This window comes from Aristolochia californica, unplaced genomic scaffold (genome assembly GCF_029961685.1).
Source record: "Aristolochia californica isolate CCGP_79_NKW_82.1479 unplaced genomic scaffold, dmAriCali1.0.hap1 SCAF_10, whole genome shotgun sequence".
Lineage (NCBI taxonomy): Eukaryota > Viridiplantae > Streptophyta > Magnoliopsida > Piperales > Aristolochiaceae > Aristolochia > Aristolochia californica.
Genome location: NW_027181771.1, coordinates 30,893,410 through 30,906,880, shown reverse-complemented (window position 1 = coordinate 30,906,880; position 13,471 = coordinate 30,893,410). Strand labels below are relative to the sequence as shown.

The 13,471-nt window shown below is 39.7% G+C and overlaps 2 protein-coding genes and 1 non-coding gene across 3 annotated transcripts; 1 reads left to right on the top strand and 2 right to left on the bottom strand.

Moving 5' to 3' along the window:
• Positions 1–3,751: 3,751 nt before the first annotated feature.
• Positions 3,752–4,887, top strand: LOC137935953 (fasciclin-like arabinogalactan protein 11). The gene has a single exon (XM_068780396.1). The coding sequence runs from the start codon at positions 3,840–3,842 to the stop codon at positions 4,575–4,577; it is 738 nt and encodes a 245-aa protein (XP_068636497.1). The 5' UTR covers positions 3,752–3,839; the 3' UTR covers positions 4,578–4,887.
• Positions 4,888–5,113: 226 nt separating this feature from the next.
• TRNAL-AAG (transfer RNA leucine (anticodon AAG)) lies at positions 5,114–5,194 on the bottom strand. The gene has a single exon. It is a non-coding gene; the product is annotated as a tRNA-Leu (tRNA).
• A 144-nt stretch (positions 5,195–5,338) lies between these two features.
• On the bottom strand, positions 5,339–12,423 carry LOC137942425 (dnaJ protein P58IPK homolog B-like). The gene is made up of 9 exons (XM_068788062.1): positions 12,297–12,423; positions 9,999–10,164; positions 7,988–8,189; positions 7,381–7,541; positions 7,192–7,285; positions 6,895–7,107; positions 6,663–6,743; positions 6,052–6,270; positions 5,339–5,761 (listed from the first exon to the last, which is right to left on the bottom strand). Exons 1-9 carry the CDS (start codon positions 12,367–12,369, stop codon positions 5,591–5,593), a joined length of 1,380 nt encoding a protein of 459 aa, XP_068644163.1. The 5' UTR covers positions 12,370–12,423; the 3' UTR covers positions 5,339–5,590.
• Positions 12,424–13,471: the final 1,048 nt, after the last annotated feature.

Genomic DNA, 13,471 nt, shown 5'->3' with positions numbered 1-13,471 from the left:
TCCTCATAAGCACTCCATCTGGCAACCGTCGCTCTTGATTAGGGGTGGCTTTGAACCAAGCCGGCTTGAGAGAGGCTCGGTTTGATTCGGTATACCTGGATCTCGAGCCGAACTCGAGATCCGGGATCGACTCGTTTAAATTAATGAACCAAGCTTGACAGAATCAAGGTTCGGCTCGAAAGCTCGCGAGCTGGCTCATTAATTTAACAAGCGACACGGGATTCAGAGGATTTGGGAGAGTTGGGACCAGAGAGCGGGACAAAGAGCTGGAGCGCTGAGCGGAGCAGGAGCGAGAGTGAGGGGAGGGGGGGGGGAGGAATTCTTCCTCCCCTTGTCATCGTCGAGCCCCTCCCGTCTGTTGTTGTGGCCGCCACTTGATTTCTTCCCCTTCGTCTGCCTTCGCCTTTGTTTCCGTCACCGCCGCCTCTGTCGCAGCCGTTATCTCCGACAAAAGTTCCTTGCCGACGCCGCTGGAAGATTTTCCCTCCTCGTCATTCCTCGTCCTCAGCGGAAACCAGAGGACCTAAGTTAGAAGGGAAAAATAATCCCTCCCCCCCTCCTCCCATTTTTGAATAAGTATTTGACAGTTGATGTTGTAATACTTTTAGCATGAGGCAATTTTCATAGCAATTTTGTGTTTGACATTTTATTTGATTAAAAATTTATCTATAAGTATAGTTATATATTAGATTAATTATTAATTTTTATTTATTTCCCTAGAAGAGGCAATAAGAGGTCCTTTTAACTTTCCTAAGAAAATTTTAAAATATTTATTGTAATTGTCTAGTAAGTCACTAATAGTAATAAGATTTTATTTAAAGGTTTTTTTTGGAAATATGTATCATAGGAAAGATAAGAAATATTTTTCCTTGAATATAAATTTGCAACCAGGGCCACTAAGGAGGCCATAGTAAATTTATGGCTAGATTCAAAAATTACAAAATAAGCTAGGCAACATTTGGGGTAAAAAAAATTAATATTAGTGCATTTTTATCCATTATCGAGATTCAATCCCAAACTTCCTCTATCATTCTTTTTATAAAATGTATGCATAATTTTATATATAAATTATTTTACATATATTTTATGTAGAGTATTAAATATAGGTTAAGCTCGAACTCGGTTAAAATTATTAGACTTGAGCTCGATTACAATTTTAGGCTCGAGGCTAGGGTCGGCTCGAGCGCGAGTTTGAAATATTTAAATCAAACTCAACTCAAACATAGGAAGGTTTGGGCTCAGCTCAATTCGATGCCACCCTTTTGCCCAATTTTAAGTAGAGGTCATGCCCAATTTTATGTAGAGGTCATGCTTAATTTTATGTAAAATGTATGCCCAATTTTATGTAAAATGTATGCATATATATACAATTTATTTAACATGTATTTTTTGAAAAGTTTTAAATGTATGTTGGAGTTCTAACTTGAGACATGTATTTTTTGAAAAGTTTTAAATGAATGTTGAAGCTCGAGCTCAGATTGAACTCGGTTAAAATTATTGGGCTCGAGCTCGATAACAATTTTAGGCTCGAGCTCGAGTTCAAAATATTTAAATCAAGCTCGGCTCGAACATAGGCAGGTTCAGGCTTGGCTCGGCTCAGCTCGTTGCCACCCCTACTCTCGATCCCCTTCAAGCAAACGGTAAGAGCGTTCGCTTCTCTAATTGTTATCCCTAACACTCTGGCCTTCTCTACCTTTCTCTCCCTCTTCTCCGTCCATGTCTCTCTCAATCCCTCTTGCTTTTCCTATGAAATCATTGTTGAAGTCCCCCTCTCCCCCCCCCCCCCCCTTCCCTCCTTGTGCTACCTTTTTAGCCCTCGTGCAAACTCACCTGCATGAAGGAAAAAAAACTCACAGCCAACGACTACCTCTCACTGTTTCTCAGTTCCAGCACACTGAAAGTCTCTCCCTTTTGGCTCAAATTTGCCCTTATCAAGTATGATCTCTTAGGGTACATTGATGACTTTAAACACTGGCCATAGAAAACCCTCGAAACACATCTCTTCGTCAGACGATGCACTCTCTCCGATTTTGTCTGCCCCAGTCGTTACCAGTGTCGTTGTTCTTCCCGTCCTTTTGCTTCCATGAACCCTCGGAACACATCTCTTTGCCGAACAATGCGCTCTTTCCAATTCCGTCCGCCCCCAACCACTACTAGTGTTGTTGTTCTTCCCGTCATTTTTCTTCCAAGAATCCTCGAAACACATCTCTTTACCGAACAATGTGCTCTCTCTGATTCCGTCCACCTTAGCCGCTACCAGTGTCACTGCTCTTCCCATCCATTTGCTTTCAAGAACCCTCAAAATACATCTTTTCGTCAGATGATACGCTATCTCCAATTCCGTCCGCCTCAACCGCTACCAATGTCACTACTCTTCCCGTCCTTTTGCTTCCAAGAACCCTCAAAACACATCTCTTCGTCGGATGATGCGCTCTCTCTGATTCCGTCTACCCCAATCGCTACCGGTGTTGTTGTTTTTCCCGTTCTTTTACATCATAGAACCCTCAAAACAAATATCATTACAAAGTCAGTGCCAAGTTTACAATTTCAATTGCTACGAGATAAGATTAGTCTCTCTAGTCGTGGCCTATCTTGAGGGTGCATAATAAGGGATTAACATAATCCCTTTAGTTATCGGATAAGATCATATTGTATTTATCCCATGTTATAATTATCTTCTCATGGAAAACTTATATTTTCTATTCTAAATTATACAAATAACACCTTTAATCAATGCAAAGGTGTAATTAAGTTCAATATCTAACAAATATAATCACTATCCCTTTATTTTACTTCTCATATGCAACAATCCATCCTCTATCTACCAAAAGGGCAGAACTTAAATCCACAGCCCGAGTAAACTCATTGTGGACAGCTCTGCTTTTAGGTTTCGTGGGTGATTTTAGATCTATCAGACGTGTGCCATGATTCAGAGCACTTTCTTTCATCAACAAAATAGAAAATTCCTTCCGTAAGGTGGTAGCAATCCGAATGGCAATCAGGAAATGTGAAATAGAAGCAAAACCCAGTTGTCGCCTTCACCTCTGCAATCTCAATCAAGAATGTGGTATGTTCTCATCCGGGGAAGTCTGTCCCCACCTTCCTCCCACATTAAGCAAAGCCCGGTGACATGCTTTTTGTCCATTAAGCAACGGATTACTACTATTAGTGATTGATTAAACCTAGTATTTCATTACTTAACAACTTGTTTGGTGAGTTTACTGAAACGGAGATACCGATTGCATCCGCCTAATTATGAATTTATGGTTGGATAAGGCTTCTCTAACCTCGGTAAAGGAACACAAATAATTAACCGACAAAAACGTCGCCCGCCCCCTCTCTCACAGAACTAGAATCAGAAGCAGAAATGATTATAATCTTCATTCAACCCAGCCGGGTTAAGACAAATCTTGAACTTATTAATTCTTAATGAGCAAGAGAGGAAATCCTCAGGGATCCCACAAGACAGACAATGAAGCAATGACTAGGTTTCAAGAGGCCCCAGTTGGAGTGCTGATCGTCAGAAAGGGTGACAAGATTAATGGTCGGCGGTGCTCACCAGTCTGAGAGCAATGGAGTACCAACGCCAATTAATCTCCTCTGATTCATGAAAGCGTAAAAGGAATGGCTTTCCCACCAATAAACCTTCTGATGTGTGATGTCCAATCTCGGTTGGTGCATGGTGATGGTACCCAGATTGGATCCTCCTACCTTTCCCCCGCTTCTTCCTCCATAAAACCCCTCTCAAACCCCTTCAACACTGCATCATTCCGGATCCCAGCTTTCCAAGCAGAAGACGACCGACCCAGAGCAGACCCAGAGGTTCACGGTTTGCCAACATGAGGAACCTTTCCTTCTTCCTCGCCTCTGTATTGGTAATGTTGGTTTTATTCACTGGCTCCGCCGCTGGGCAGTCCTCTCCGGCACCCGCTCCCGCAGGTCCTACCAACATCAGCGCCATCCTGGAAAAGGCCGGCCAGTTCACGACCCTCCTTCGCCTGATCAGAGTCACCCAGGTTGCCGACCAGATCAACACCCAGCTGAACAACTCCAACCAGGGTCTCACCTTCTTCGCCCCTCCCGATAACGCCTTCTCCTCCCTCAAGGCCGGGACCCTCAACTCCCTCACCGACCAAGAGAAGGTCTCACTCGTTCAGTTCCACATCCTCCCCACGTTCCTCTCCATGTCGCAGTTCCAAACCGTGAGCAACCCCGTCCGGACCCAAGCCGGCAACAGCGCCGCTGGGGAGTACCCGCTCAATGTCACCACGTCCGGAAACCAGGTGAATGTCTCCACCGGGGTAGACGACGCCACGGTGGCCAACACGATTTACACCGACGGACAGCTGGCCGTATACCAGGTCGACAAGGTGTTGCTCCCTCTGGACATCTTCGGAGTCAAACCACCGGCTCCGGCGCCGTCGCCGCTTAAGAAGCCCAAGAAGAGCTCCGACTCGTCGGACTCGGCCAGCGGGCCGGCCTCCGACGACGGGACTACTGATAATGCAGGAGTGGTAACCGGGCCATTAATGGTGGGGCATGTAGCGATGGCCCTCTTGGCGAGTCTGTGGTTGTGACCACCTATTAGGGTAACTCTGCCAGGCCAGTTTTTGAATAACGTTGAGTTGGTTCAGGTTTCAGGCTGCAATGTCCCCGTCGGTAGAGGGTCAGTGGGAATTTTCAGGTTTCAGGCTGCAATATCTTGTCGGTAGAGAGTCTGTTCCGAAGTCCGATTCGAGTTGTGTGCTGAAGTCGTAGTTTCTGTAATGGGAGAGGGGAATGCTGTGAATTTTCCATGTCTCTTGGGATGGTTTTGAATGTTTGTAAAATTGTTATGATTCTTACATTCTTGTGCTCGTCGAAATAAAATCGTTAGAGCAAACAGCAGTGATTTGGTGTAATTTGGACGAATTTTCAGTCAAATACAAGCAGTTTTTAAATGATAAGTAGTGTTAGTTCTGTTTCAATCGGGTTCAGTCACTGGCAGCGTTAGTCGGTAATTTAATTCAGTCTTCAGTTTTCCAAAGATTTTATCTTATATAGTTTGATATAGGAACTTCAGTTATCAAATATCAGCCTGAAATATTAAAAAAAATAAAATTAAAAACGAGTGTGTTGAGAGTGGGATTTGAACCCACGCCCTTTCGGACCAGAACCTTAATCTGGCGCCTTAGGCCAACTCGGCCATCTCAACACTATACAACTGTGTTGCGATATATATTATAATAAATATTAAGTTAAACATTCTTTTTAGAAATAGAGTTAAAATGTAGGAAAACGTCGAAAAGATATCCGCACATAAAGCAACAGTCAAATACATTAACCTTCCCATATTAAATTAACCAAAAAATGCGCATGTTTTTTTTCTTTTTTTGCATGCTCGTTCCAAATTTATGGTACATTACACGAGAATATTGATGGATTAACTGAAGTGTATTTCCCAGTGCAGAAGGAAAGAGGATGCCGCCGAGGAAGGAAGACTGAGATCGCGCTTGGCCGTCGGTCAGTCAGTCGCATACAATTTTGTGACTCGCTTCATGGGATTTATCCTGTCACCTACCTTGAAGATATTCTCAAAAACTTGCAAGGATCAAAAATCGAAACCATATCCACCAGGGAATCCTCCCCCGCCGCCTTCAAAGTGAAATGTGTACCCACCTCCACCAAATGGGTTGAAACCCCCTCCACTCGTTCCCATCCCCATCTCATCTATATCTTCTCCTCTGTCGTATCTGACTCGCTTATCTTCATCTCCTAATACCTATAAAACAGGTGATAACAAAACAAAAATTAACTGGTCTCATTAGAACTCCATACTTTTTTGTCAAGAAGTTTAGTTCTAGTTGTTTTAATCTTCCAATCTCAAACTAGCACCAATCATAATATTTAAGCCAATACCCACAAGAAGCCATTTCAAATTGATTCTAGGTACCGTTCAGTTTTGATAATAAACAGGTTAAAATAATTGTTTTATGCAAATTTTGAAAAAAAGAATCAGTATATGTACAAAATTGAAGTGTTCTATGATATTTAAAAGTTTGATAAAGATACCTCATATGCAGCAGCAATTTCTTGGAACATGGCTTCTGCTTCCTCTCTCTTATCAACATTCTTGTCAGGGTGCCACTGTAAGGCAAGTTTCTTGTATGCGCGTTTAATTTCTGCACTTGATGCCGTTTTTGAGATGCCAAGAATCTTGTACCAGTCCTTACGTTTGCTCATCTTCAGAGCTTTCTCGGCCTTCAGTAGTGATTCTCGAATACTCATATCCTACAAGGCAACCAAACGAGTTAAACTTCCAATAGAATAAGCCCGATAACCATAAAGAACAATGATGTAAATTGTTCCTACCTGAGGACCAAGAACAAATAAAATAATAATAATAATCATAATAATAATAGATACTATTCTTTGACATTGTAAAAATGTCATGCAATTAGTTTGTTTTGCACTACGGCATACAACAGTCATCAAAGAAACTTTTTTTATTTATTTATCACAGATAACTTGGGAGGATTTTTGCCTGCTTGTTTCAGATATTTAGCACCGTCCCAGTCACAGATTTTTGTCAAAGAAGGTTTCTATTTTTATTTCATTTGTGTTTTCTTAATTTTTTGTCACAGATAACTGGGAATTTAGATAACAAGAAAATTATTGGTCACCTGCGGAGATTTTTGGGCTGCTTGTTTCAGATCCTCAACAGCTCCTTCCCAGTCTTCCGTCAGAAGCTTGGCTTCACCTCTCTGTAAAAAGACAAATTTAATAGTCAAAATAATTTAACAGTAAACATGTGTCTCCATTACCTGTCAAAATGTTTAGTCTGTACTAAAATTGGTATGATTTGAACACATCAAACTTCCTTAGAGAAAATGTGCTAAAGAAAAGAGAACACACCTGGACTAGAGCATCAAGAAGCTCCCCATCAATGTTAAGCACCTCTGTGCAACTATTCAAGGCATCCTTTCCCCTGCCAAGCTTGACTAAAGCCTTACACAATCCCAGGTGAAGATGGACATTATGAGACACATGATTTGGATCCACTGCAAGGGCTGCTTTAAATTCTTCTACTGCCACGCGAAGCTTACCCTTTTCCATGTTATCTTCTGCCTGAAAAATTAAAGAAACGAATCATGTGATACACAACCATTTTCCACTTCTACTACTTTACTCCGGTAAGTTAAAGAAGCTTACGTTCTTTGTCTTCTTTAGCAAATTTTTCAGTCCAAAATATGCTTTTTTTAACTCACTGTGCTCTGGATCTAGACGAAGTCCTTTCTGGTAGTGCCTGAAAACAAAATAAAGATGCCACCGATTCGTACAATGACAAGTAAGATTTCCAACATGCAACTATCATCTCCATCTACAAAGAACACAATGTACCTCATTGCAACATCATGATCAGTGAGATAATAATAGGCACGCCCTCGAAGCAATAGCGCCTCCAAATTATCTTCATCTTCCTTTAGTATATGTCCAGACTCCGAGATGGCACTTGAGTAGTCTTTCTGTGCTAACAATATCCTTACTTTGAGAAGTTTTGCCTACAACATCAGAAAGCATGATAAGCAGGAGAAAACTTGGATGAGGAGAAGAAAGGGGAAAATAATAGATGTTTATAATGGAAAGACTGGTGAGTTCCACTGACAGACCTACTCCAAGGAAGTCAACACTTTGATTTTGGTAAATGAACGTCCACAACCAGGTTTTTTAATGGGCTACAGTTATAAAAGAGCCCTTTATGATATGTTGTTTTACTAACAGGGGCATTTTTGGACCATGACAAACAAGCACGGTTATAACTGGCCAAATAACCTAGCTTGCCTACACAGCCATGCCATGTACAAAAAGAGGTCCAAGATCATCAGAAGTGCATCTCTCTAAGAAGAACCACACCACAAACAAAGAAGGGTGAAAGCAACCAGGTAAAAAGATGACAACCTCATCTAATCTTTATGCAGAAATTCAGCACATAGTTATTCATACAGACCTTCAAGCATCCAGAAGAAAAAACCAGAACAACTTTTTCAATACGTTCCAGTACTTTCTCAAGGTCCCCTGAGTCAAAAAGATTGAATGCAGTTTCAAGGGAACTCTTTGCTTGCTGAAGTTGTGAAAGCTCCTTCTCCACCATAGAAGTACCAGGTTTCAGCTCAAGATATTTTTGGTAGCTTTTCTCGGATTCTTCGTATCTACATCAGCCAAAAATCACTTGAAGTATTTAGTTTTCCAATCATAAAAAAAAAAAATAAAAAAATCAAGGGGCACAAATGGGACACAAAAGCCTTCATGTCTGGCTGATACAAATGAATGCCATTGACATTTTGACTCTAAAAGAATAACTTGCTCCAAATTCAGGACCTAAACTATCCATAAGTGAAAAATCCTAAGGCTGTGTATGGAACACAGAAAGTCAAGAGAAAAGAAAAGAAAGAGAAAGAGAAAGAGAGAGAGAGAGAGAGAGAGAGAGAGAGAGAGAAGAAAAGAAAAGAAAAAAGGTTTTTTTCTCTTGTTTGGATGCCCATGGAAAATGAGAGAGAAAGTAGAAGAAAAATGTAGTTTCTCTTGTTTGGATACACATAAAAAATGAAGAAAAAAAAATTAGTAATATTTTAAAATTTTGATGATTAGAATTTTCTCTACCACTTACTGTTTCTTTTCTTTTCTCTTAATTCCATCATTCTAAGATGGAAAATATTATAACTAAGAGAGAAACTATATTTCTCTCTCATTTTCTTTTCTTTTCTCTCCATGATTCTCTGTTGCCAAACAGCAGAAAACCACTTTCTTTCTCCTTTTCTTTTCTTTTTTAGGGGGTTTCAAACAGACCCTAAGGGACCATATTTCATACATCTATGATATTTAGAAGGTTTTGGAAATCTTTTATATTAAAAATTGCATTATTACGTGACAAGTTTAAATTTTCATTTTATAAGAAAATCCCATTTTCCTTTATGGTCCAGACTAGGATCTGGTTGGTCATTTGGATCTGAATGAGGATGATGAAAATGGTGCATATGAAATTCAGATTTGGAGTCGATGATGCCTGCTATTTGTTATCTCATGAAGGCATTTAATGTTTTCAACTTTCGCTTCAGCAACCTCATGGTTGTACATGCGTTTTTCCAAATCTCTATCTGTATATACTTTGGATAACTTTGTTGCAACCCAGCTTACACGAATAAACAGTAGGTAGCAGTTCTTCTCATTACAAACTTTTTCAGGAAGCCATGTTTCGATCTTTTAAAGCTTGTGTACAACAAGAAGTCTGCTCTATGAGGACAGAGAACAATTTACTCAAAGTAGCATGTATCATACCTCAACACATAACCCGAAATACACATCTTGCCAAACTATATAGTTTCAATTTATGACATACAACGTTCTCAATAAGAACATGGAGGAGGAAAAAAGAAGAACCTCAGAGCCAATTATTAGCTTTCTCATGTCGTCCTACCATGGATGAAGCTTTATATGAATTATGATCCTGATAGTTTTAGCTGCCTACTTGTCCTCCTATGCCTTTTATAATTTCAAGTTATTTAACACATTCAAGACTGAAATTCACAAGGTAAAAGATATAGAGATTAAAAGGCATGTCTATTAAATAACAGCTTATTGTCTATCAAACAAAGAGCTTATTCCTTCATTTTCCAATCTATAGATTAAAACTCTGAATTGAAGACATGAAATAGCAAAGGATGTAAGGATGCAAAAGCCATAGAACGAGAGAATATCTTGAAAAAAGAAAATCCGTGTCATGTACCACAGAAGTCAAGCAACAGTCTTAGCCAGTAGGTAATCAGCCCTTCTAGATTCATTTTAAGCAAAACCAACCATCAGATCTAGTTGCAGCTATCAAGATTTATGGTAGGATTGAGCTTTAATGATCAGGAATACTCTATGGATATTGTTACATCAAATTTGGAAGATATATAGTCTGCTACATGTGTTTCAAGAAAGAAAATTATTTCCAAGAGAAGAACATCAAAGAGAAGAACCTGCAGAGATAACGTAGGGCAGATGCACGCTGCCAGTATGCCTCTGATAGTGATGGATCTGCCTCTATAGCTACATTCAGATCCTCAATCGCCCCTCTGTAATGCTTTAGCTTTATCCTTTCAGAAGCCCTCTTCAAGAGATCGTTAGCGTTACTAGGTTGGTAATCTGCAATTTGAATAGAAAAAGAAGTTACTTGAGACTTGCACTATCCACTAAAAGTGCTCCTTACGGATCATCTTTTTCCTGCTGCTATATCTTCCAAGAGAAAGCATAAAAAATCAGCAGCAGCAGCATTATTTTTGAAGGAGAGATAAAGAGGGGCAGCTGGATGGACAGATGAGAGCGGCAAATTGAACCTTACTGATATAACTGGATAGAGGCCAAGATGATGAGGTTACTAAAACATACCCTCTTAATTGGAAGATATTTGCCACCCTCTTAATTGGAAGATATTTGCCATTTTAAAAGAAGTAGTAGGTTTTTAATTTTGTTCAGCACCATTAGGGAAAGTGTCTCACATTGTTTATGACATAAAATATTTGAGAGCCAAATGATAAAGAGACCACCTAATTCAGCATAATAAGAAGAATTCGAATTAAAACAACAAGGACAAGATGGGATAAAGAGGCTTAACCCTTGTGAAAATTTTTCCAGAAGAACATAATATGTAAAAAAAAAATCAACTACTCAAAAATTAAAAAATTAAAAGATTTGTAATAGCACCACATGAAATCTTTTGAACCACTTAGTTTCATTCACCTGACACAACATATGAGGAAAGACATATCTAATATGACAAGCTCAGTGAATACACTGTGGCATATACTTGATTATTGAGTTTATGTTTGTAGCTTACAGCTTGACATGTATAATACAACATGCCAATCAGAAAGTGGCATGAAAAACATGGAAAATATGTTTTCAAAACATAACTGTGTATCTCATCCATATGTTCGCTGAATCTCTCTTTAATTCAATAATCTTACTTCTTGGACATAATTGTTACAGATTAATTTTTTATTTTTAGTCCCCTTTACTAAAGTTGATTAATAAAGTAAAAAGGAAGACATCTGACACACTATATTCTAAATATATAATGTCATGTATGCCACACATATTGAATAAGAGAAACACTCATCATTCTCGCATATCTGCCTCTCAAGGGCCAACCAACATGAATTTACCATGGCATGCTTGCTACAAAATATTTTCCAACAGCATTGTTCAATTTTAGTGAACTTTGCAACTCCAAGTCGCTGGTCAGGTTTTAGAGTAAGACTTTATGATAATACTTACGCAATCTATCAGCATTCTCTAGAAAACTTAGGTGTTCCAGCTGAGTTTCAGAAGCCTAATTTTTTAAAAATCAAAATACTCATCTAGAACAAAATGGTCTGTAGATTAGACCTTGGCACAATGGTCATAAGGGGTTTTTTTTCAATATGAGATCTTGGCCTCAAGCCTCAGCAGGGGGGGGGGGGGCGTGGAGGGGAGGGTATTATGTGGTACAGTGCAAGCGTGTGTGCAATCAACATGCAGAAAAATGAAATCCTTTTTAATCAAACTAAATCAGCAATAATGATTGGAGCCTCACATGGTTATTCATCATTCATGGGAATTTTGGACAACCAGGGCAGTATAATTAGTCTCTTCAGCACCTTTTATTTAAAATCAACCTAAAATTTACAGACGAAAATACATCTATTCATTGTCCAATTGAGAACTATTTATCTAAAGCTGTGCCATATTGCTTTCACTGAAGTAAACTATTTGCCACTATCTCGGTGATGCAAGACTATAATCAGGCCATGGGAACATTTACTCATAAAGTGTAAAGGACGTAAAGTAGAATTTATAAACACCTAGAAATAGTAGCAAAGTGTTTGTTACTGTCGTCTTGAACATCTCTTGATGTTATTTCCGCTCGATTATTGTCCGCGTCTACACCAGCAGACGTGGATGACGGCTTAAAGAGGCACACATTAAAGTCGCATAACAAGATCTATTGCTCCCTGGAACAAGTAAGAATCGGCAACAGGAACAACAGTTTATTAGTCACTGAAAGGTGATGGTCATCACATTGCGCCTCCTATTTCAGCATTCAGTTATACAGGCATCATCTCTTTTTTGTCTACTGCTACTTTCTTCTCCAAATTTGGCAACTTCGATTAAGAAATTTAAAAAAAAAATAACAAGACTCGCCATGCTTATTGAAAAATATTGAATTGACGTAGAAATCACAAAAAGAAGCATAAAAAAAGTAAAATTAACAGGAGAAATCAGAGAGACAGAAGCACCTTCAGCGGAAACGAGAGCTTGGAGAAAAAACAGCCGGAACAGCAGAACGAAGAGAGAAACACCGATGCTCATCGTTTCCTTGTCAGTGTCGATAGGCAAGAACAGAAGCCGGCCTTTTCCCTCTCGGTTTTGCGACCTTTATTTTAGATTCAGGAGAGCTCCAGAGGAGTTTTATTACCATCGATCTCGCGCACTGTTTCCGGTTCCACGTTGCTTTAGCCTATTAGATCTAGACATGTGGACATTTGAAGCTGACCTGTAAGTGGACCTGCAGGCAGATACTGAAGTGGCCCCTCTCGACGGCTAAAACTAAAGGCAGCAGCAAACTCGATAGGTCTGTGTCTATAGAGTAGCCAATTATAATAGGAAACGTCAGACAGATTTGTCCCCGCTGGCGAGCTCTCGAGGGTGGGGATTGATTAATGGAGGAAAGCCATTTCGCAAAGAAACCACTTTCTTCTGGGAAAAGAAAATATGTTCTTGAAAGGAGGAACTCTCGTAAAAGTTTTCAGGAAGCGAACCATCCAGTTGAATTTTTGGAAGACGATTGCCAGAAACTGGATTGGTACACTTTGGGATGAAGAAAAGCTGTGGACAAGGCCATTAATATATAAGAAAACGTCAAATATATGGGTCCAATCGATGAAATAGTTCTAAACAGAATCGAAAATTAGAGTTGGGATTTCAGTTTGATGAGATAACGACTACAGATAATCGATTTGGAATGGATTTAGTTAAACTCAAATGATTTCAATCTTTACTAGGACTCTTTGCAGACAATCCACCAAGTGTATATCTCTCTGCTGCCTTAAGTCGCTATTCATCCGATCATCGTTACTCCCACTAGTTAGTCTCTCTGCTTATTCTCTCTTCTAATTTATTTCCAATTTCAGCTCTATTTCTCTGCTCTTGTTTTTTGCATCTCAACTGTGTTTCTCCACTCTTCTGTATTTTCCGTTTCAGTGATGTTTTCCATCTTCGAACGAGGAAGACAAGCCACTGTGCCTCCATCTTCGCACTTCGTGAATCATCCTTGTAATTTTCCTCTGTTGGACACTTTTTTTAATTTTGGCACAGATAAAAGGAGGTAATTGGCGGCCTGGCCTGAGTCTGGTTTGGATTCATCGACCCAAGACCGGCGGTTTCGAGTCGAAAGGAATTCGGATGGCCGATG